The following is a 25,209-nucleotide window of genomic DNA, read 5'->3' as shown; positions in this document are numbered from 1 at the left end:
TTTAGAATTTTTTTTTAAATTTATAATTAAAAAAAAATTGTTTTTAAGAATTTATATTGATATAACCGGCTTATAATTAGTTCTCGTTTTTCCTAACACGACTAGAAAAAACGTTTGAATCGATCAAATTTTTCAAAAGGCAGAATAACGTATCATCATTCTTTTTATCCCCCTCCCTTCCCAGAAAATATCCCAAGTAAAATTAATTTAACAAAATACCTTTTAGGATGCGAGTTTGCATAGCAACAATAAACAAAATAATTACCTCGATTGATGGCCTTGAAACAGGAATGGCGCTAATTCCTTCATTCTTGGGTTGACCAATCCGTGCAGAGATAGTTGCGTATTTATTTATATTCCAAACACAAGGCCAACCTTGACTAACAGCTGTAACAGGCAAACTCTGTAATAATTTTCATAATTATTAGAAAAAAAGGCGCTGAAAAGACTATTGGTGATGACAAAATAATACAGTGAAAGAATATGGTCCAATTGAAGCAAAGTATTTTGCGACAAGCCCATAGCTGTAACCTGCATCAAAAGGACAAGACACTTATATAATTAGATTCACTACTCTCAGATCTATCCTTTCACCGAACCAAAATAATGATATAAATTATACTTCTTCTTGGAGAAGGATCTAAATTTGTCTTATAAGCCGGAAAATTGTCCCTTTTTTACAGATTTCAGTCCATATTCAACATATTATCATTATAAAAATACACAAACTTAAAAAATGTAATTTGGTAGCTGGATAGAACTGAACCTCAGCTACAGAATGAAAGCAAAATTTTGGTGTTTCGTTGATGTGTTTTAACCGTACAGAGCAGAAAAAAAAACACAATAAAAATTGCACAGGGAACATAAGGCTGTCGCGAGATAACACAGTGCATACCAACAAATACAGCTTAAAAGTAAAAATTCTTATTTGGCTAGTAGCCAGACCGAGCAAAGGTGCCAGTCCGATGCCTCTCTAGGATAGCAAGTGTAAAAGTTACAACTCTTGTCTGAATTTAAGCCAATCAAAACAAAAGCGCATCGTTCAGAGCTTGTCTTTACTCCGATTGATTGAGAACACAGGAGTTGTGACACTTGGAATTAGAATAAAAACTAAACGCATGTGGGTACGGCCCATGAGGCAGAGAGAAACGTTTCGCACCCTATAGTCTGGGAGCTACACGAAAGAAATGTTGATATTTAAGGTTTTGTGTCATCAGCAAGCAGCAGAAGGTTCGAGAATGCATATGATGTAATCAAACATACTCAATACGAAAATCAACGTTATATAGTCGACAAAGGGGGCCCACGCCCCATTTCCTTAAATTCCTTGATAAGCGATCTCAACTGACAGAATTTCCCTTAAAATCAACAGAAAAAACCAAGGTGCTTCAAAATTGCTCAAACTGAAGAAAATTGAATTACGTTCAATATTATATTTCCAAATCTGCTTTACCTTTTACCGTTCAACGGTAATCCTTAAAAATCGACTAAAGAGATAAAATTATTTATTGTGTTTTGGAAAAGATTTTAATCCATGCTGAACATGTGTATTCTTTATTAATGGACTCGATAGAAAGATTATCGTTCTGCAAAATGAGCTATCTAGAAATTATCTCATCCTTTTCAATCTTTGAACTATTAGCGAAGAAGCGAAATGACGCAATAGTTAGCTCGGATAAATATAGGCATATATCCAGCATGAATTCACCTGTCCTCGTATATATCCGTGACTTAGCTGAATAGAAAAACTCGGCCAAAGCAATAGAATCCAGGAATGAGCGTGCTACTGCTATTTGAATGGAGCCTCAGACAAGAAATATAAGTACTGACGGTATGTTTTACGTGTAAAACTTGTAAAAAAATGGAATTGCAAAAAATGAAATTTCCAAGAAATTTCCAAAAATGGAATAGAAACTTTTCCCTGTCATCTTTAAATCTTATTCTTCCAGGTAAGATGTACCGAAAGCAAAAAATGCAGGTGGCATCAAAACGATGTGGCTTCTTTGTAGAGCGTTGCCGACACACTTATGAGTGTGTCAAGTGATTCAGCAGAATCTCAACCATATTTCAGTTTCATATGTTTCTCAGCTGCATATGACAATAAGTCTGATGAATCTTCAACCAAGATGAGATATCTGATAGTGGTTCCCCACTCTCCCTCTAACCCAACAGTCATGGAAGAAGCCATTTAAGACTTTCCAAAAAACTGACAGGGAGCTGGGACTCAGTTATATCGTTGTCACATGCGACCAGGCTGCACATGAAGTGTTATGCTGTATGAATGTGTGTACAATTAAGAGGGGAAAATCAGGCAGCATATTTTTAAGTCCTTAGAATCGGTGGTCTTCATATTTTGATGGATTTTGTTGGTGCGATAGTAAAATGCTCCGCTTTAGAAGAGCTGATTTATGAGGCTGGAATTCTGCTAGAAGGAACCACAAAGAAATTAATGAGTGAAAAACGTATTATAAAGCCCTCGATGCTCATACTTTAGTTTTTGAGGCTATATCTGTTATGTACTAGAATGCTTTTGAAGCTTTTTGCCTTGAATCAGCCAATTTATCGTGCATAACTATTTTGGAAGGAATCGGAGGCTTACTGAAGAACTTGAAAATCAGAAAAAAGGATACTCCCATTGATGAGAACCTTCAGTGTCTTAAGGAAAAGATTTTATGACTTTATAACTAAATTTACTCAAATTATTCTGTTCTCAACTAAAGTTGGAGCAACAGTAAAACCAGCTTGGTATTAGCTTCTGTAAAGATTTTTCATATTTTGGGGTTTTAGGACTAATATCTTATGAAGAAACAGTTACAGATGCAAAATATCCTACAATACTAATAAATCAAATTGTTTCGCAGTCACAACAACAGTCAAGTCACCATGACGTCTATTTCCAGCAAGGTGGGGTCTCCCCACATTACTAAATATAAGTCAATGAGAATCTAGAAGAAATTTTCCCCGAGAAAAGAGTTCATCAAGGCGTAGGGAGTAGACTTCTAGGGTGTGCATAGATTCTTGCAGAATTCGCAATATTTTTTTTTTGGGGGGGGGGAAGCCCTCCATGGGAATATCAGGGGGAGACACTCCCACCCTCTCTCCGTGCTACTTATAGGTCTTCTTACGATAACAATTGCACTGGATAAATAAGAGTGACCAGAACAAGATTAGAAACGAAATACTCTGATTATACTAAAGACAAAACGAGTATAAAAGAAAAAAAAAATCTCAGCTACATTCTAGCCGCCTTTCAGTTTCTTTTCAAAAGCAACTAGATCCATTTCTTTTTACATCGATAGCCTCATATTTTCGTAGAACATGCCAATATCGAAAGCCCATTGAATATTCTTCTTCTCCATCCCTTCTTAAATATAGTGCTGAACATGCCGGAACACAGAGGGAGGAATAGCTTTATACTATCGGATCATAACTTCAAAATAGCCATTACAGCTACAAAGTTAGAAATGACCATAGCTACGTTATATTATTGACCCGCAAAAAACTGTTTAACCTGTCAGATTTCCAGTCAAAATCTTGTCTTTTAGCTAGCTGACCAGTCAACGATTTTTTGGACCATTAGCTGTATACCCTTGTGAAGCTAAGTTCACTCTCTAATTGCTTTACCCTCTATCATCTGTAGTGCGACTCAGCTGCTCTGAGCTGCTTCCAACACTATTTTAGTTAGCTTTTTACAATTCTTGTAGTCACCAAGAGTAAATTTTCAGTTGTATTTGAAGAGTGTTGGAAACGTTAAGAAGTTCCATTGATGTGAAACATCATAGCTCAGGGTCCAAACGCACTGAACACTGTAAACAATATTTATACAACCATGCACGGCTGCTTTCACACTCTCTAAGGAGAAATAAAAATGCTTTTTTCAGGTGGAATTGACCACCTTTCTAGTTAGTGTGAACAGCTACTCGTTCACCAGGTTAGACTTTTCCTATGAAAGTAAATTCAAATACACCCCTTCTGAACCTTAAAAACTACCAATGGAGAATGGAGCTCCTAAAAAGTAAAATAGCACTTGGGGACTTAAATCTGAAAAAGCCATACTCGCTTGAGGAAAAGTGGTAGAGATCAATCACTTGCCAATAAATTAGTTTTTTAGTGACAAAATATACGATTTCATTAGGACAAAGCTTAGTATAAACCTAACATAACAGTTTCAAGAACTACAGCTCAGTCATCATCCCAAGAATGAATGAAAGCTGATCTGTTGCTCCTTTCAGTCTATCAGCTGCACTGAAATCCTGCCAAAGAACATGATTCCTGTCATATTGGTAAAGTTTCCCAACTTCCCCGTGTGCAGGTATAAGGGCATTTAAGTTCTAATTAAATGCACAATGATCTTTGATATTTCAGTCTTAACATAAAAAATTCAGCTCAAAAGTGGAACAGGAAAGAAAATGTGAATGCGAACTGTGAATCTGAATCCCTTCGTCTGGTTGAACATGCGTCCAACCTTTAGAGGGAGAATTGAAAATCTGTCTTGGGGAGGTGTCGAAAGACAAAAACATTCCGTTTTTAACATTACTTTAAATTTGTCGGAGAGGGGAAGGGAGAAAGTCTTTTAGACTCATTCAAGGGATATAACATCCCCCTCGGTGTCAATGTATGTCTTTCCCAGTGTGAATGAATGTCTAATTATAATCGTAGTTGAAATAATTTTCAGGCACACCTTACATAAAGTATTGTGCATTAAAGCGAGATACTGTTTTATTTTAGGAACACTAAAAAACAAAAGAAACTCACTTTTTTATGCATCAATATTTGCTTGTCCAGTCCTATAGCTTCACAGAAAATGCCAAACTGTTTGAAAGAAACAGCCACCAATGGAAGAATCATACCTTCTACGCTCATTAAATCTTTAGGATATAGTCCATTCTTAGCCAAGTTTATCTGAGACTCCTTCATTGAAAACACTAACTTCTCCTTTGAGAGACACACTGCCTCCACTACATCACCCTCTTCATATGTTTTAACTAGCTTCTCATTGAGTCTTTCGAAGTCTGAGATATGTCCTATGGGTATCATACCTTTTACATTATCAATTGTGATTTTAATCCCTTTTTTATCTATATGTTCTATAATACAATTGTATATAGCAGCTCTTTCAAGGCTATTTTCAGCAGATCTTGCAATATTAATTTCTTCGCTTGTCTCTGCTGATGCATCAGGGGTGAGTTTTGACTCAATGCCAGGAGGTAACATACTCAAAACCATTCTGTTTTCTTCTGGAATTAGCGATATAACTCGAGTTTTGACCACTTGTCCAAGACGGAAGAATTCTCGTGGCTCAACAATTTTGTCTTTTAGGACTTGAGAGTTTGGTAGAAAACCCTAAAACCAAAAAACATACAAGATCTCAAAATATCCAAAGTAGTAATGTCCAAAAAAGAGAAAAATTTGGATTCTATGCTCATTTTCACGTCAAAATTTCGTAAATACATATTTCATAAATGGTGGACATATCATGTTTTTCAACTTGTATAACTGGAGGGCCCTAGGCGGAGTTCTTTGGCCCCTATCCCCTCCTACACCGTCAAATTTTGACAAGTTGCATCTCTTATTCATTCTTTGACTCTTATTCATTCATGATGAAATGAGCTATGTCCTTAATGGATGTTTTTCCTAAAAATTCCAAAGATCGCAATAAAATTGTCACAAACCAAAACAGCCTATGAAGGCTGTTTGATTTCCACCAAAATGGATTTATGGCATTTCCGAGCTTATGACAAAATTAAAAATGAAAAATTGAAAATGTTCGGTACACATTTCACAAATGGTAACTTCAATCTGAGCCGTTTAAGAACCTTCAACTTTCATGCAGCAAGGACCAAAAGTTGAGTCCTTGGACAATACATCCTCCAATAGCCCACGCCATCATCCAAATTCACAAACATATCGTGCACAATGAGCCATTTTCGACTCACAGCTAATCGGGGATAACTTTGGGAATGATCGTAGATGATTAAAAATCATTAAGATCAATGTATGAATGTCTGAAATCTAAATACAATAAGAGCATATTTCACAAATTGTGTCTGATTTCCATCAAAGTCCGTATTCAATTAAGCTTGTTAATTATAGTTCTGACGCTGATATTGCAATACAGTCGTTTGGAATAAAAAAAAATTAAGTAAATATTTCCCAAAACGTCTTTGAATCTCAACGAAGTTGATATTAAAGGGTTTTAGGATATCATTTTGATTGATTGATACCTTTCTTTTAAACAAATTACAAATTATTAAATCAATGATATAAACATCATCAGTACTAGAAGGCCAAACGACCTGTGCTCGGTTCAATTAATTCATACATTACAAAATCAAAGACAAAAAAAAGTAGCTCGCCGTGCATCTCAACAAAGGAGAAACCTTTTGACTTGGGATTAAAATGAAGAAACAAATCCAGAGCCCCTATCACTGCCCGGGAGGCTATTCCAGAGGGCTACACTCATGTGACCAAAGACTGATCTAACCTCATTGTCTTGCTCTTCTCGCATACTAAATTATTGGCATACCTAGCATGATATGAATTATAATCAAAATTTGCAGAAAACATGTCAAGAATTATGAGGTTGTTGGTTACAAATCTGCGTCTAATATTAAGATGTGGAAGTCCAAAATCATCGTAAGGCTACTTCAACTACGACTGCTAGCACCACGTTGCTACTGCTAATCAACATTCATTGATTAACAATGATTAACCATTAGTAATCAACTATCATCATGTTTCCGCTATTAATCAAAACCAACTGCTTAACAAAATAATTAAGATTGTCAATGATTCTTAAAAAAAAAATTATCATTACCAATACAACTTCTTTAGCTAAACCTAGTAGCAAAATAAAAAAAACAAGAGCCAATAGCTCATTTGGCACTTGTGACGAGGTCAGAATTAATTAGACTCGGTACTAGAGTTATCGATTTCATCGTCCTAGCACGTCAAGAAGCACCGAACTCGCCAAAGCACTAGAAATTCCTCCAATTCCCCCAAAGAGATCGGATCCGGTCCGCTTATGTCAATCACGTATCTATAACTTGTACTTATTCTCGAACTCACCAAAGTACTAAAAAAAAACCCCAACACCCACAAAAGGGAGCGAATCCGGTACAGATATGTCAACCATGTATCTAGAACTTGTGCTTATTCTTCCCACTAAGTTTCATCTCGATCTCTACACTCTAAGCGTTTTTCAAGATTTCCAGTTTTCCCCTCCAACTCCCCCAATGTCACCGGATCCGGTCGAGATTTAAACAAGAGCTCTGAGACACGAGGTCCTTCTAAATATCAAATTTCATTCAGATCTGATCACCCGTTCGTAAGTTAAAAATTCTTCATTTTTTCTAATTTTCCCGAAATACCCCCCCCCCCCAGACTCTCCCAAAGAAAGCAAATCCAGTCTAGTTATGTCAATCACGTATCTAAGACTTGTGCTTATTCTTCCCACCAAGTATCATGATGAACTCTCCACTCTTAGCGTTTTCCAAGATTTCCGGTTTCCTCCTCCAACTAACCCCAATGTCACCGGTTTCGGCCAGGATTTAACAAAAGAGCTCTGAGACACGAGGTTCTTCTAAATATCAAGTTTCATTAAGGTCCAATCACCCATTCGTAAGTTAAAAATACCTCATTTTTTCATTTTTTCCGAATTACCGAATCATGCCCCCCCCCAAACTCCCCCAAAGAGAGAGGATCCAATCCGGTTAGGTCAATCACGTATCTAGAACTTGCGCTTATTCTTCCGACCAAATTCCATCCTGATCTTTCCACTCTAAGCGTTTTCCGAGATTTCCAGTCCCCCGACTCCCCCCAATGACACCAGATCCAGTCGGGATTTAAAATATGAGATCTGAGTTACGAGGTCCTTCTAACATCAAATTTCATTATGATCCGATCACCCATTTGTAAGTTAAAAATACCTCATTTTTCTAATTTTTCCGAATTACCCCCCCCCCCCCGAACTCCCCCAAAGAGAGCGGATTCTTTACGGTTATGCCAATCGCGTATCTAGGACTTGTGATTATTTTTCCCACCAATTTTCATCCCGGTCTCTCCACTCTATGCGTTTTCCAGGATTTCCGGTTTCCCCCTCCAACTCCCCCCAATGTCACCAGATCCGGTCGCGATTCAAAATGAGAGCTCTTAGACATGAGATCCTACTAAATATCAAATTTTATTAAGATCCTATCACCCGTACGTAAGTTAAAATTTTTTCTAATTTTTCCGAACTAACCGTCCCCCCACCCCACCCCCCTCTCCCCAAGATGGTCGAATTGGGGAACTATTTCTAATTTAATATGGTCTGGTTTCTGATACGCCAGCCAAATTTCATCTTTCTAGCTTATCGAGAAGTGCCCAAACTAGCAAAACGGGACCGACAGACAGACAGACCGACAGAAATTGCGATCGCTATATGTCACTTGGTAAATACCAAGTGCCATAAAAAAATAGAAATTAGATTTTTTTTTTTTTTAACAACATTTTCCACAAAAGTAAGAGCGGTTTTGAAACTTAAAACAAACAAAAATTAGCTTATGTGGAATTCAAACCTAAGACAAGCTGAAATCACTAAAAATTGAGAAATAGAATTTCAGCACAAAGATTACACAAAACAATGAAGGCAGAACTAAACGAAATTAAATTGCCAAAAAACAAAGATGCCGCTACCAGCTCTCAAACTCCCTATAGGCTACACTTTCATATTTGCGCTTTAGTAGCAACAAACGTATTTCTTCTTTTCAGATTATATCATCAACAATTTTTAATAATACACACACTTCCAGAAAATTTATTTTTCGATGGAATCATATTTCTTTGTAACAATTTATTTAGTTTTATTAGCCTAATTTGTGATACATTTTTCATTAACGGTTTCTTCCCTTTAAGTACATTCCTTTCTAATGTATACAAAATCAATTATCCGAAATAAACTTCGTACTGAAGCTATTTTTTAGCTTTCAATAAAGCCCGAAATTATGTTATAGTAATTTTAGGGAGTCTGAAGAGCACCTACACCAAGCTCCTTTATATTCATTTTTCTTTTTGTTTCTTGAACAAAACACATGTGACATCTCATAATATTTTACTATTTCAGTCAATCCTACAAGACTTTTGAAAGCCTATTATGAGTGGGGGGGGGGGAGCTTGCTTTTAGCAATTTATATTTTTCTTAAAGTTTGACTTTAATGTTCATTTCAATTTCTGTTCGTTTTAAGTTTTACTTCGTCATTCATAAGAATTCCTACTCAATTTAAGTCTTGGATTAGGTAGATAAAATTAGCTTTAAGAAGTAATTTCGTATAAATAAAAGTCTTAGAAAACATGCGCATATGATACGAGTCTTTGTATAATAGTGTCATAATACAAAGACTAATTACTGCATTAAGAACAGTATAGGGGCATATTAAAGAAATCTGAAAGTAAAAAAATAAGAAAAAAAGAAAAACAGCATAAGCACTAGTTGCAATCTTTCCTTCTGTTTTTAGTTAGGTGAAAAGGATGCACCGCTGAAGAAAATTATATTAGGTTTTCTTGTATTTCCAAGAAAGGCTTAAAAATGTAAACCAGAGGTTAATCCCACTTCACTGTAAAAAGTAAAAGCATACTGTTGGATGTATACTAACCGTAATGTCATTATAGAACCCAATGACAGCTCCCTCTCTTTTGACAGCCACAACTGTTCCTAACTGTTCGACTCCTTCTTCAAAGTCCTCAAATTCTGCAAGAATTGGCTGTTGAGACTTAACAATAGACTTTTTGTTAGTCAAATGAAGTCGTCGCTTAGCAGGATCAACCTAAAATACATAGTCAGAAGCATTAATTATTAATTGGATTAAAAATTTGAGTCATTAAAATAAAAACAGGAGAAACACAACTCCTGCGTCACGTCAACAAAACTAAGGGGACAGTTCATGGAAAATTAAAAATCACCAAAATCTCAAGATTTTTACGATTTTTCCTTCCCCGCACTTTTCACATAAATTACCTGGTTTTAAATTGAAAAGTCCCGCCCCCGTCCCAATAAGTAAACATCCCTTGTACAGGTTTGTTGCAATCTTCTATGAATGCAATAAAAAAAATCATGTCATTTTTGATTCCGTCATTAAAATAAAAATTGAAATTTATTGGCAGTTAAGAAACATTTATTACTGCAACGAAATTTACTGTTTCGTTGCAAAAATTTTCTTTTTTTGGCTTGAACAATGTTTGGTCTTAAATGGCATAATCTTCCCTATCACTGGGAAATAAACCATTGTTGTTCTCTGTCGTTCCCATAATGGTGTTTTATATTGTTGCATTATACGTCATTTTTTATTCAAGTGTGGCTTTTTCTTGACCCCTGCCCCCACTCCAACGGAAATTCTCGCTTCCCTACGCATTATTACACATTATTATAATCATGCAAAAACTCCTGAGGGTGGAATATGTCATCTAAGCAATGCAACCTAAATAACTTTCCATGGCTGCAATCTATGCATATAATATTCTATAAGGAAAAGCATTTATAAATGAAGTTTTCCTTCGTGATTAGAAAGCGCTTCTACAATCTTTGTTGATTAACTACGAAATAAACGATGACGCATTTAACAATGACAGAAAAAAAACAATGACACTTTATACGATAATAGAATAAAATTACGACACTTTTTATAATGACACAAAAAATTAATAAGCTTTTTGTACCATTGACGGCAAAAAAAAAACCTTGACACCTTTTTCAGAGACAAGAAAACAATAATACTTTTTGCAAAAAAAAAAAAAAAAAAAAAAAAAAAAAAAAAAAAAAAAAAAAAAAAAAAAAAAAAAAACAATAATACTTCGTTCAATGACAGAAAAACAATGATAATTTTTTACAGTGACACTCAAGCAGCGATAAAAAAAAACGATGAAATAAAAGAGATGGCAAAATTGTATTGTGGCAAATTATCATAGAGCTTGAATTGGCTAATTCTTTTAAATAATAAAAAAAGCATCATAATTAAAAAAAATCTTACCAATTAGGAAAATTTTGGTAATACAGCTTTTTTAATAAAATTTTGCTAACATAACTTTTTGTACTGAATCTAAAAGGCGCCAAATTTTCAGACTCCCCTTCCCTCATTTTGTCAAACTAGTAATATAAATTATTCCAAAGAAACAAAATCTTTAAGTCAAATTAGTTTTCGTCATAAAGGGGGATGTTAGACAGTCCAATTTTAGTACCTCCAATTTAAAGACCACTTCAAAATTTTGTATACATCAGTCGGTTCCTATTAAATCCGTGCACATTCATGAGGCTAAGCGCACAAGCGCCAGGGGCCGACCTAGTGGTGGGCTTGCAATATTCGTTGACGAGAGCATAGACTGTCGTAAACTTGAGTCGTGCGATTTCTATATAGCAGTCGAGTCCCCAGGCCCAAGTGCTTTCACGCTAATCAATGTATACCTACCAACTAACATGAACATGGATCGTAGTGAAAAACGGTATGCCGAGGCTTGCGGTCGAATTGGAAGGCTACTCCGTAGGCTGGGAAGCTTGCGTTTTTTTAGTCTGCGGTGACTTCCAGTGTGACCCCTTCTCGAAAGGAAAGTTACAGGACGTTCTTATGGTATGTATTCCGAGTGACTGTTCTCCATATATTAAAGATCAAAACTTAACGTTCATTCACATTTCAGGAAGCACAAGTAATATTGATCACGTCTTTTCTAACTTTTCTATTCCCTCACCTGTACATGTGGATTCAGAGCATACCGCAAGTGATCATCTTGGTCTTAAGTTTAATGTTCCTTTTAGTCACGATGTGAAATCAAAAAGGCCAGATTATACAGAAAGACGCGAGTGGAAAAAGATTAACCTCAGTCTGTACCAGTCGATGTGTGACGAAATTTTGGACAAAATAAAAGTCCCGTTCCAGCTTATTGTCCATGGGTGCGATGATAAGATTGCACTCAATACATACTGCGCTGAAATTACTCATGCGTTAAAACTTGCTGAGTCTGCAGCCGTACCTAGTGCAGTTATTAGGAAAGGTACAAGGAAAAGAGGATGGAGTGACCATCCTTACGTGAAGCATGCCAAATGGAGGTCTAAGATGTGGTATTCTGTGTGGCGCGACTCCAGCAAGCCGAGGACCGGCACTGTCTTCAATCTCTTTCGTAAAACAAAAAGAGAATACAAAGCATGTGTGGATGAGCTGAAAGTGAAGGAAGCAGAAACTGCTTCGGAAGAGGCTATCCGTGACGCTCAAAATATATGGAAAAAATTCAAAAGTAGTAAAGTGCAGTCCAAGCCATGTATCATGATACCTGAGGAACAGTGGATAAGACATTATTCGAAGGTCTTCGGGTCTAAAGATACTCCCTTGGAAAAGAAATATGATGAATCGCTTAAATCGCGTCTTGATTTACTGCTGAAAAAGAGAAATTATTTTTTTATATCCGTGAATGATGTTTTGAGGGCTGTTCGCCAGTTAAAGGCTAACAAGGCTCCAGATGTTGATGGTGTCAGTAGTAATCATCTGCGCAATGGTTCACCGCTTTTGATCCTGCATATGCAACTACTTTTTCAGATGTGTATAGATAGTGCCACCGTCCCCAAATCGTTTTGTACCGGAGTCGTTACAAAAATCCTGAAGATAGGAAAAAACGCAAATGAGTGTGGAGGCTACAGGCCGATTACTGTCTCAAGTACATTGAGCAAGGTGTTGGAAAAATTGGTCCTTCGCGAAGTTATATCGAAGTGTGTGATATACTACAGGCAGTTTGGGTTTCGAAAGCATCTCAGCTGTGCTTTCGCCCATAGACTTCTAAAGCGTATTCTTGCCAAGGCTGATTCACTTGAGTTACCCGTACATATATATAGTGTTGACATTTCCACTGCATTTGGTTCAGTAATCCAGTCTGCTGTGTTCCACACCTTGCTAGATGCCGGTGTGAACCCCCATATAGTAGCTATGTTATCATTTTGGTACTCTAATAGCTATATAAGAGTGATACTTGGGCTTGAAAGACTCAGTGAGCCAGTTAAACTAAAGAGAGGACTTCGACAAGGTTCCGTCTTAAGTCCAATATTATTTAACACGTTGACTTCCAAGGTTATAAAACAAATTTCTGACGGGCTAAGATTTGATACTTGTGATTGAGTTTAATAAGCTATGCTGATGATTTAATTATGTTGAGTTTTTCATTGAGTGTACTGCAGGATAAATTAGATGAGCTTGTATCTGGTTATAGCGCTATTGGTCTACAAGTTAATGGCCAGAACAGATTTTCTGGTTTTCAGCTCTGCGAAACAAGGAGCACCAGTACCAACAGTATCGGTAGATGGTGCTATTATCACACCGTCTTCTTCGCTCAAATATTTAGGTCTTCGGTACGGCCGAGATAAGAAAACTACAAGAACTCTTTGCCTTGATACCCTTGTGTCTAACCTGCGAGTGGGCTATGCTAAACTAGCCCCGCTGAAGTATTCTTACAATCGGCAAATTTTGGCGAGGATGTACAGAGCAGTGGCAATACCACATGTCCTTTACCTTTCCCCGCTTTGGGAATGATTCACAGAAACATAGAGACTAAAAGTTAGGTCCGCGTTTTGTAGATATTTGAAGTTTTTGACACGCATACCGCTATTCGAGAGAAACTCATTTCTTTTGAATAAGTATCAAATTCCAGATCCCCGTGAAGCTGTAGCAGAACAGGAAACTAATGCTAGAAAAGGTGCCCCTGAGCACCTATATGATTTCCTCCCGTTGCACGTCATATATGAGCTATGAATGTATATAGTGAATGTAATCTAATCGTTTAATCTTGAAGTATTGTTTTTCGCCTTTTTCTTTTTCCTTTTTATTTTTTTTTCTTTATACTCCGCCATGTTCTTGTTCTGATGGTGGGCTAAAATAAACTATCTATCTATCTATTTGAAAATGAGAAAAAATTGTTAATTGTGATAATGAAGTTTGCTTTCGTTATTAAAACCTTCCAGGAAAAGTGTTCCTACAAACTGTTTCAAGAAAACTTGTTTCTGCTTTCCTGCAAAACTATAAAAAATTCAGATACTTCCACTGACTTTGGGTATAACATTATATAGACCCTAGCATCAACACCTATTTAAATCAATTGTCACTTTCTCAAAGAGGACAGCTACAAAGGATAAAACTTTGAAAGGCAGTTGTACATCTTTTTTGCATTGTTTTTTATTTATTTATTTATTATTTTTATTGAACTTTGTTGCAGGAGCAACACTTTAATTTATCCCCCTTTTTTCTCATATGCCACTGAATTTTACCTTATTTGTAGTGAAAAACTTATAGCCTTTTTTTGCTTCAGATTTGGTTTATTTACAGTTGTTAGAAAAAATGAACCGCGCCTCATGGCCGGATATAGACCTCAGGTCGGATTGATGAATATAGCAATAGATTTGTGTGGAATATAGCACAATTGTGCACACAATTACATTTGTGTGTACATTGTGTGCAATACATTTGCATGTAATAGAAGGCTGTGTGTAATTATAGCCACGAGAGAAAAAGGGTTGTTTTCACTTGTCCTTTGGCCAGAGACTAAAGTATGTGAGCAACTATTTGAATTGGATCGCCCAAATTTTCGTTTCATTGACCTATGTTTTGGAACATTCCAATGGAAAGCGCGATTCAAGCAGGCACTAGTTTGAATTGAAGATAGACTTAAATCTACAAGGGCTTAAGACGCGAAACGGTTTGCTTGTGCAATTGCTAAAACAATTTCTTAGAAGAAGAAACAAAACAAGTTAAGAACTCAAAAAACAGAAGCATTTTAGCGTATTTCAGCTAAGTTTGTCATTTAATCTTTATGAGTATGGGACTGAGGAAGAAGAATTGTGTTACCTTTTATTACCCTTAAATTTAGGAGAATATTCACTGAATGCTCTATGCACAAATTTGACTAAAAATGATCTTAAGAAATATTATAAAAAACCAATAGATATTAACACAGAACCTGTCACAAATAGACCTATAAGATCAGCAGCGAAAAAAGCTAAGCTGGCATTAAAAACGTGTTTTTAAATCATTTTCTTTCATTTCAATGAATTGCCTCGTTTCATAACAATTTATTTATCAGTCCTGGTTGAACTTCGCTGAGGTAAGGATGCTAACCGTTCATTTTAGTTTTATTGATTTTATCCTCTTGTAAGTTGTTTTTTCTTATTTGTATTGCTGAGGACGGCCCTTGGAGATAGGGCCGAAATATTCATTCTAATTCGTTTCTCACTGTCTTAAGAAATTCCCTATTGTTCTTCTTGTTTTCGGTGTTTGTTACCTCTGGGTTCTAAACTAATAGAACTCTCATTACAAAAGGAATTAGAACTCATCATTGGCCCCTTTCTTAGTAAAGACTTTTAGGAAGCAAGCATATAACAAGACACTGAAGTTTTGAACTGACAGAGCTACAACTGTGACCTCCCAGCTCCTCCTCTCTTTACTCTAATTTTTTAGCAGAAAAGTAGGCACGTTGCACCCAGTTTAAAGAGGAAGCAAAAATTTTTTAAAGAAGAAGCATGATTCGCAAAGTGAGATTATGGTTCCTCCCACTCCTTCCTTCTTACCGTCCATCCTACAGCCAACTTTTTGCACAAAGCTATACATGTTGCCGCTTGTTTGAACCAGAATCGTTCAAGCATATTTAATTTTTAGCACTGGACTTAATTCAGACAATTGCCCTTTCAAAACATTTTGCCCTCTCATGACCAACCTTTTAGCAAAATGTTAGGCAGGCTGCACATTTTTTATAGGTAGAATCAGCCAAGGATATTCAATCTATATGACCGGAGAGCCAAATTTTGCGAGTTTTTTCCTGTCCCTCTTAATCCAAATTTTACAGTAGAAAGTGTGGAACGTTCCAACTTGTCTGAACCAATGTCACAAAAGAATTTTAAACTTCTGATTTGAGATCCAAAATGACCAGTAGCCTCTCTGAGAACTCCTTCCATCCGATACTTCTCACAATGCCAAATTTTTAGCAGAAAACTACTCATTTTATATCTTGTTTGATCTTGCGAAAAATTTGATTTCTATGATTGGAAGACCAAAGTGTGGCCAGAGACCTCCAGACATCCCTGTTTCAAATTTGGTAATGTTTAGCAGAAAAGTAGGAATTCTATGCTTTATTTAAATTAAAAACGTGTAATGATTTCCAGTCTATATGACTTCAGGCACGAAGTGGGCCCCTGGTCCCTCAGAGATCCCAACCAATCTCCTGCATTTTTTTTTGTTGAAAGGTGCCCGTGTTGTATCTTGATCAAGCTGGAATCATGCGGAACCCATTCTGGGTTTTTAGTTGAAAAGTCGGCATCCTGCACCCTCTTTAACTCTCAAATGTGCAATGGTTTTCCATCTATGTGATTTTAAACTTAATCTGGACCCAAGGTTCCAGGTCCAACCCACCCCTCCTGTCTCCCCACAAACTTTTTATAAAAAAAGCTGGCATGTGACACCACCCTTTTAATGTGGACACATATAAGAATTTTCAATCTGAGTGATTAAAGCCACTAAGTGGGAACCTGGCAAATCTCAGATCTCCCCTCCTCGAAGTCCATTCCACTGCGAACTTTTTAGCAGAAAGCTATGCATGTTGCAAGTTATTTGAGCACGAATCGTGCAGGTTTTTAATCTTTCTTACTGAAAAAATAAAAGGACCTTTTGGTCCCTTCCAAACTTCTCACCCCTCCTATATCCATCTTTTTAACAGAAAGGTAGACATGTTGCACGTTGTTTGAACTGAAATCATGCAAACATTTTCATTACGTGTGATAGGAGAACCAAGTTCAATCAGTGGCCGATGGCCGATTCAGTTTTCCACCCCATAACATTTCTAAACTTTAGTACAAATGTCGGCCTGCTGCCTGTTTTTTAAATTAAAAATATGTATTGTTTATTTCAATGTGCATGATTTAAGGCTTAAAATGGAACTTTGAGCCTCCACTCTCTCATCACAAACTTTGCTGCAGAAAAGCTGGCATATTATACTTGGTTTGAATTGAAACCCTACAGTAAATAAAAGTTCGAACAGGGATAAATTCTTTTATTAGACAATGAAAAAAAAAACAGAGAAAAAAAGCAATAAAAAAACATACTGGATATTTCGACCACATGTGCAGTGATCGTCATCAACAGAAATAACATCAGCAGATTTGTTCCTATTCGAACTGCCATTTATTGTAAGATAAGATAAGATAAGACAAGATATTTATTTCAAAAAAATCACTATCACAAGCCCTCAAAGGGCCGAATTCGGACTTCGGAGTCGACTAATAAATCAAACAAAGCAAAAAACACAAAGCTAATAATAATAAATAATCAAATTATGAGTCAAATAAATAAATAAATAAATATATAAGTCAGAAAAAAAAGGAAAGGGGACAAAAAAGTATAATAACACAGAAATGAACAAGAAATAAACATATATATCTACAAATTAAAAGGGACACTAAAAAAAAGTCCAAAAACTCACAAAAAAAGAACGAAGCATAAAACACACGAAAAACACATATGAATTAAAAGGGAAACTAAACCAAAACAGCGGGAGGCAAGCAAATTAGTGTAACGACCTAAAGCACCTCACAAAAAAAAGAAGGGGGGGAGAAACTAGTTGGCTATTTTATTTATTTTTTCTGTGATGAAGGGGACAAAGGTTTTTTCATATCTGGAAGTAACGCAGCGAATGGGAGACAAAACTGGGATAGGCTCAGAAACAGCTCGAGGCTGTCGTAATCTGGATGGTGAGTGACGTTTGGGGAAAATATTTGCCGTCCGAGGGTTCGTTATTGCATTTTTTGAAAAACGGAGGCACAACGACGACCTCCTTCGCTCAAGGGTTTCCAAACTAGCTTTTTTTAGGAGCAGAGAGTAAGGCACCTTGCCTTCTTTGAAAATTATTCGCAAGGCTCTTTTTTGGATTGACTCAATTTTGTCTGATTCTTCACGGGAGATGCCAGGGTGCCAAACTGGACAAGCATATTCAAGATGCGGACGGACAAAAGACGTGTACAACCTTAAGGAGTGAGAAGGGGGGACGCTATATTTATTTAGGAGCTTAAGGAGGGCGATAGACGCATTAGCTTTATGGATGATATCTTTAACGTGGATATCCCACTTTAAATTTGAAGAAATTGTGACTCCAAGTAATTTAACCGAGGATGCATAAATTTCAGGAGGGATAGGATTAAGAAAACAGGGCGAGGATTTGAGGAAACAAATCGGCATTATCATGGACTTAGAGGGGTTTACGGTCATATCTAGGTCCAAAGCCTCACTTCCAATTTCATTGAGAATACTCATAGGGTCACTTAGTAAATTTCTGAAGCAACTTTCAACAATCGTTAGGTCATCAACAAATTTCCAACGGTCTGGAACTTCCTTCGCTAGGCTGTTAACCATGACTGAAAAAAGGAGGGGGCCTAGGAGAGTTCCTTGGGGTATGCCATTGTAGATAGGGAGAGGATTTGAGTAATGGTTCTGGTATTTAACCACCTGTGATCTATTTGTTAAAAAGGAGGCAACCAATTTTACCAGTAAGGGTTCGATATTGAACTCGCTTTCTAGTTTCTCAATTAAAATATTGTGGTTAACAAGGTCAAAGGCTTTCTGAAGGTCAATAGAAATTAAGTTTAGCCAGGAATTAGGTTTTTCGAGGATTTTCCCGATGTGGTCAATAAGAGAAACGAGGTAGTGGGAAGTAGAAGTTGATTTTAGGTTTCCAAATTGTTTCAGGTCAGTAAGAGGTAGGATTTTTTCCTTTAGCAAATCTGCAAGGAATCCTTCATACAATTTTGAAAAAATAGGAGTAAGCGTAATAGGTCGAACGCCATCAAAGCCAGGCTTTCCGTTTTTCTTTTTCAAAGGGGTAATAAAACCCTGTTTCCAAATTGTTGGAATTTGCCCAGACTTAGTAATTTCGTTAAACAGGACAGACAAGGGCTTAGACAGGAAATCACCGAAGGCTCTAATAAGAGGAAATGGGATATCCAAAGGACAAACACTTGTCTTTCTTAGTTTATCAATTCTTCTTTCAATCTCAGACGGGGAAACAGTCGGGAAAAGAGGGGATGGGGCTCCTGTTGATAATTGGATTGGCAATGCTGGAAGGCTCTGGACAATGGAAGCGAGAAATTTATTTAGACTATTTGCAGTAACATCAGGGGGCTCTGGTAAGTTGAAATTAAGCTGGTCAAGACTCCTGCCAAATAGCTTTTTAACCTCGGAATACCAGTTTTTTGGCTTATTAGTGAACAATTCTTCGATCTTATTTTTGTAGTATGATCGTGCCAATTTACGAATTTCTCTTTTAATTGATTTTCTTAATATATTGGCTTGATCGAGTTTACCATTCTTAAACAGCTTCAATTTGGTTCTAATTAGCGATTTTATTGTTTGATTAATAAAGGGTTTGTCACTTGAGCACCTTTTAAACCTTTTTTCTGGGAAACAAATTTGATATTTATCAATTAGCTTTTTATGAAACGTGGCTGTTTTCTCATCAAGGTTTTGTAAGCTATAAATGTCGGACCAATCTTCAGTACTCAGCCACATACCAAAAGAAAGAAGACCAGAATTTTGAAGGGGGCGGTAAGTGCTATAAGTCTTTGAGAAAGTATGCTTAAAAGTTGAGGAGGGGGACAAAAGAATGGAAAGATGATAACTCCCACCTAATGGGGGCAAAGTTGAGGGAGGGGTGTAAAAATTATACATATTAGTTAAAATAACATCAAGAGAGGTATTTCCCCGAGTCGTCGGTGTTTTAACAATTTGCTTTACTTTAAGTGAAGCACACAAGGAATCCATTTTAAGGTCATTGGCATCGCCAACTAAAAAAAGGCCAGCATTGGGGTACTTAGAAATAACAAAATCAGCACTTGCCTGTAATTGCTGGATAAAATTACGTTTTGACTCGATATTTTGATTTGGGGAGTAATAGAAAACAGCTATTACAATAATACTAAATGGACGAGGGAGTACTTTTGGTCTAACACTTAGCCAGAGGATTTCATCATACTCGGATAAGTTAGGGACTAGAATAACCTTTGGGTAAAGGTGACTCTTAGTAAAAAACAGAACTCCACCACCTTTTTTCCCGAGTGGGTGGTCTGAAGGACGGAGTTTAATAAACTCTGAATAATTTGTCAGGTGTAGGGACCCTGGGTCATGGGATTGAACTTCAGTAACAGCTATAATATCTATCAAATGTGATTCTGAAACCACCTCGAGTTCAGAAAGCTTTTCAAAATTAAGACTTTCAGCATTAGTAACTAAAAGCTTAGGAAAAACAAACCGATTGGGGAATCGCGACAGGGAAACTTGATGGGTTTGAGAATTTCCTGGGGGGTAGGGTTTTAATTTAATTTTATTATGCTTTGGAGAAGAAAGGTAAGAGAAGGATTTGCTTTGGGGATTTGGATGTGGGGGGACGGGCAAGGATATGGACGAAGCACGAGGACTTATTATATGACAATTATTGGACGGAAAAAGTCTCAGACCTGAGTCACGTTTACAGGGTAGGCACGAGGGATAAAACGAATGGGCTGGGGTTTCGTAAGGTGCTGGGAAAGGGGGGCTGGGTGGGAATAGTGATTCATGTCCGTCAAGAAATTGCTGGTTTGCGGCGGAGTAGGGAGGGTATGGGGCAGCATACTGTAAGGGGGAAGGAAATATGACTTCTGTATACGGAGAGGGAGAGGAGATAACAAGGGGTAAGGAGGGAGAGTATGTAATCGGGAAGGGTTTATTAATTGTTGATCTGAGAATGCAGGGGGATAAGAATGAAAGTCGACAGGAACCTGACCAAGGGGAGGAGGGGGTCGTGAGTGCCTTCGACGCTGCCCTAAAAAAGGTTGGGTTTTAAACCTACCCCCCGCGTCTGATGATACATGAGCAAAATTACACGACTTAAAATGCTTAGTAGATTTAGCAGGATTAAGGTGGCTTCTGGGCAGCCCAGTTTTGTGGAGCCTACTACGACCTTTAATTGGCGATTCAATATGAGCTTTTGTACAGCCAAAGCACCTTCCACTTGAAAACTTTTTACAAATATCAACATGGGGGTATTTACACAGATTATTTGTACAACGGCTAAAAACAAAAAATTTACAAATGTGTAAATATTTACAATTATTAGAAATACATCTACTATCTAAGAAGTTAAAACACACATTAGGTTTATTGCGCGTAAAATCATTAAGCTCATTTTTTTGAATATTTGATTGCATTGTGTAAGGATTTCCGCTTGTCAGTTCAACTGCATTGTCACTTTTCAAAGATGTGTCGTTAACACTGGATTTCAACAATAAATTATCTTCGGTTGAAGCGAGGTCAGTATGATTAGGTTGCGTAACCTTTTTAATCCCTTGAGAAAATTCTGACGAAGGAAGTTCACTAGCCCTTGCTTGATGAACCGAAGAATTTTGGTAATGAATATTTGCGGAAGTATCAGCTAAATGAGGAATTCTGGGCTGTGTAGGGGAATTTAAAGTATGTAAAGCTTCAACAATTGCGAGCTGAAAACCGACTTTTAACAATTTCATTTCTTTGTCCTTGAAGAGATTACTATTCTGGCGCTCGTAAAGATCAGATAAGCTATCATAAAGAAATTCGAGATTAATAATCCGTTTCTTGAGATTGACGATTTCTGCATCTTTTTTTAGGCAATCTTCACAGGTATGGGGCTCAAACACACTAGCCTTTTTTGCATTGCACGTGACTTCATCTTTACTGGAGCAAGAAATTTGTGGGGTAATTTGGGGTTGATGGTAGGTGGTAATTTTTGCAGAATCAATCGATCCAGGGGAACTATTTTTATCATTATTCGAAACACGAGGTACGGATGGGGAATTAACAATACCAATTGGAATGATAACTTCCAGTTGATTATCCTTGGAATTAGTTGAATTTTCTTCAATAGAAATAAAGTGAGGCTTTTTAACCTCGGGTGGTTGGATCACTTCAGGTTGGTTATCGTTGGTAATAATCTCGTCATTTACGACCATTGTTGATCGGCACTGTACGCATAACCATTTAGGGTTTTTTAGGCGACTACTTTTTGTGATGCCAGCACAAGCTGGGTGCAACCATGCATTGCACTTAGAACACTGGAATGACCCAGTTCCACATTTTCTGTAGCAATCATTACAAGGATGGGACATTCTAGGCTAAGGAACAAAAACGAGACACAGACCTTGAATTGGAAACTATATCTTCAACTGAAACCTGGTTGCCTAAGCCAGGATTAGCACTGGTACTTGCTAGAGAAAAGTTCAACAAGGCTGATCTCGCGTCTTCACTTAAAAATCACAGGTGTCATTTATTAAAAAAGAGACGTCTTGACAGGCCAAGATCTAAGTGAAGACTGAAGGAAGTGCAGGAAGTTGTCATGGAAAGGCAGTGTGGTCTTAAGTACCTAGACCCTACAGTAATTTTCAATCTGTAAAATCGTTTGAAAAAAGTAAGACCGTGACATCTTCAACATTACCGTCCACAACAAACATATTAGTAGAAAGGTTGTTGGCTTTTATTTGACCAATTAGCTTAAAATTAATAGAACACGTACTTAGGCCAAATGCAGCACAGGAATCACTTTTTGAGGCATACTTCCATTCTACAGCCTTTGCACGAAAATGCTAGGATTACTTTGAAACTTATGGGGCAATAAATTTGGGTCAAAACTAACAACATTTCCGTATATGGGTTTGGTTTTATATTTAGGTCAAAGTAGTACAGTATATGTGGTGCATTTTAAAAGTAACAACGTTGATTGGGTTTCAGGAAAGAAGAGAATAAAGTTGGATTTAAGCAGAAACAGTGCACTTTGAGTCCATCTTTAAGAAAAGTGCGACCATTTTTTTTTATTCTTCAATTGTCAATAATACTCTTTCAGGTATCAATAGCTGCAGTGTTTCATCGGTAGCAAGAAAACAAAAACCAGGCGGTTCTAGTGCAACATTTTCTACAGCAATGCCTACCCAGGTTTACTACAACATTTCACGTTACCCAGGCAACGTAAATCAACCTCTAATTACTTCCAGTCATTTTTTTTTCTGCTTCAAAATCTTCTCAAATAAGCTGCTTCTACTATTATAATACACAATTACAAACAATTATGCCCATGTACAATTCTAAAAATATCAAATAGGCGCATTGGCTTTGATTATGGAGACAAGAGACAAGTATCAATAAAGTATAAATAAGTTGTCTATCCAACATTGGCAGCTTAATAGAATTGGGAGATTATCTTATATGCAAAATTAGTCAAAGAAGAAAATTTGTCGAAAGCTCTTGAGTGAAAAAAAAGAACTGTGATAAAATTTTATGTTCACTTTATTATTGTTGATTTCAAAAAAGGTATTAGTATCCTGTTAAGTGTAATACACATAAAGTTTGTAATTTAAAATAAACTAAAGATTTTGTTTAGATAATAAAATTCTGAATAATCTACTACAGAGCAACAGAGTCTCAGTGAGTGAAAAACATCAATAGTCCTAGGCTAAACAATCAAAAATAATAAAATAAACTCACGCTTAATACTCGACACTGCAGTTCAGCTCCGGGTTGGAGTTTTGATTCTTTTTTCCTATGTGTAGCATCATCCCAAAAGATTCTCGGAATATAGCCTTGAAAATGCTTTGAAATTCCTATGAATACTACCACACCATGCTTTAGCCGTTCTTTCACTTTACAAGTTAATACCTGACCAACACTTAATTCTTCTAGCGTAATACATGGTGTTTTTAATAAATCCCTAGAAATAACACATACATGATTGAAAAACACACACTTTAAATTTTTAAGGAAGATTAGATAGACCCTGATAGAAAAGGTACAATATCCAAATTATTTTTAAATATACTATTTCCTCTTCTGTGTTTCCTATTACTTTGAACTCATGTCTCTTACTAGCACTATATTTCTGTAAACAGTCTACACGTTGTTTCTTGAGGAGCACTCTAAGGAGTATTTTCCAATACTTAAACTCCCTCGTCATTCCCACACCTCACTTACTCTGCGATATCATTTTTAAAACGGTATTTTAAAAACAAGGATCTCAATTATAACTAGTCTGTTCTGAACAAAAATACGCTTTATTAGAGAGAAACGAAGCCACTGTTAGGTAGAAATTACAATTATTAAACTTACTGATTGAATTTACTAAAAAAAAATTATGGAATATATTAATGAATTTACTTTATTGAGTAAGCTTCCTAGTCTCCTTTTTGTTACCCATAAAGGACAAAGATTCATAAAACGAGAACAAAGGTTCAAACAAACCGACTAAAGATATATATATATATTTTTTTTTCTTAGTCTCGGGAAGGTCGCACAATTAGACTATAGAAGTTTCAAGCAAACAGGGTGATGAAAATACTAATTTTAGAAAGTAGGCAAATCTGCAAAATCAAACATTCATTTGTTTCCATAGGAGGGAGAGAGTTTAAGTGGATGCAGTACCTTATAGGATCGCCTTATCTCTTTCATTATAAGTTTTGTGGATTGTTTGGCAAAACTAACTTAGAATTGATTGGGCGGTGTTGCCATAACTTGTAGAGCTTATAGAAGAGATCCAAATAAAGGCTGAAAACTAAAAGCCAACGCCTACTTTACCGGTATGGCTCAGAAAAACCGTTTAGCTTCACCTGTTTTGTGCCGGAGATGGCTATATTCATATTTAATGAAACATATATCACTACATTCACACAGATTTAATGAAACTTAGAATTCACACACTGAATTCACACTGATCTTGTGAATCAGGTCACTTGCCTGACACTGTAGGCATGCGGGCCCCCTATTAGGTTTTGGACGCTTGTCTCCATGCGATTTCTGGCAAATTGATGGTCAACTGAAATTTTATTTAGTTTATATTAGCGCAACTCTCTGAGCTTATGAATTGAGTCACTCGCCTGACACTCTAGGCGAATGGGTCCCATTAGATTTTGGAGGCTTCTTTGCCTTGTAATTCTAGGAAACTTGTTGGTCAACCAATATTAAATTAGCTTTTTGTTAGAGCAACTGTCTGAGCTTGTGAAGTAGGTAACTCGCCTCACACTCTAGGCAGGCGGACCCCTCTATTAGGCTATGGACGCTTGCCCCCTATTAGGCTATGGACTAGCGAGTTCAAGCGACATTTCGGTCAACCCAATATTCAATTTAGTTTTTGTTGGTGAAACTATCTGAGCTTATGAATTGGGTGCTAAACCAGGCC

General features: G+C 36.8%; 1 protein-coding gene across 1 annotated transcript in view; it reads right to left on the bottom strand.

Annotated features, from left to right (window-relative positions):
* Positions 1-25,209, bottom strand: part of LOC136027140 (protein RRP5 homolog) — a 124,676-nt gene that overhangs the window by 43,743 nt on the left and 55,724 nt on the right. Inside the window, exons 10-13 of the mRNA XM_065704107.1 lie at positions 23,526-23,748; positions 9,633-9,803; positions 4,756-5,343; positions 266-403 (exon numbers count right to left, since the gene is read on the bottom strand). Coding sequence (XP_065560179.1) covers positions 266-403; positions 4,756-5,343; positions 9,633-9,803; positions 23,526-23,748 — 1,120 coding nt within the window. The remainder of the gene's footprint in view (positions 1-265; positions 404-4,755; positions 5,344-9,632; positions 9,804-23,525; positions 23,749-25,209) is intronic.

Source organism: Artemia franciscana, chromosome 5 (assembly GCF_032884065.1).
Source record: "Artemia franciscana chromosome 5, ASM3288406v1, whole genome shotgun sequence".
NCBI lineage: Eukaryota > Metazoa > Arthropoda > Branchiopoda > Anostraca > Artemiidae > Artemia > Artemia franciscana.
This window is presented reverse-complemented; position numbering and strand designations above follow the sequence as displayed.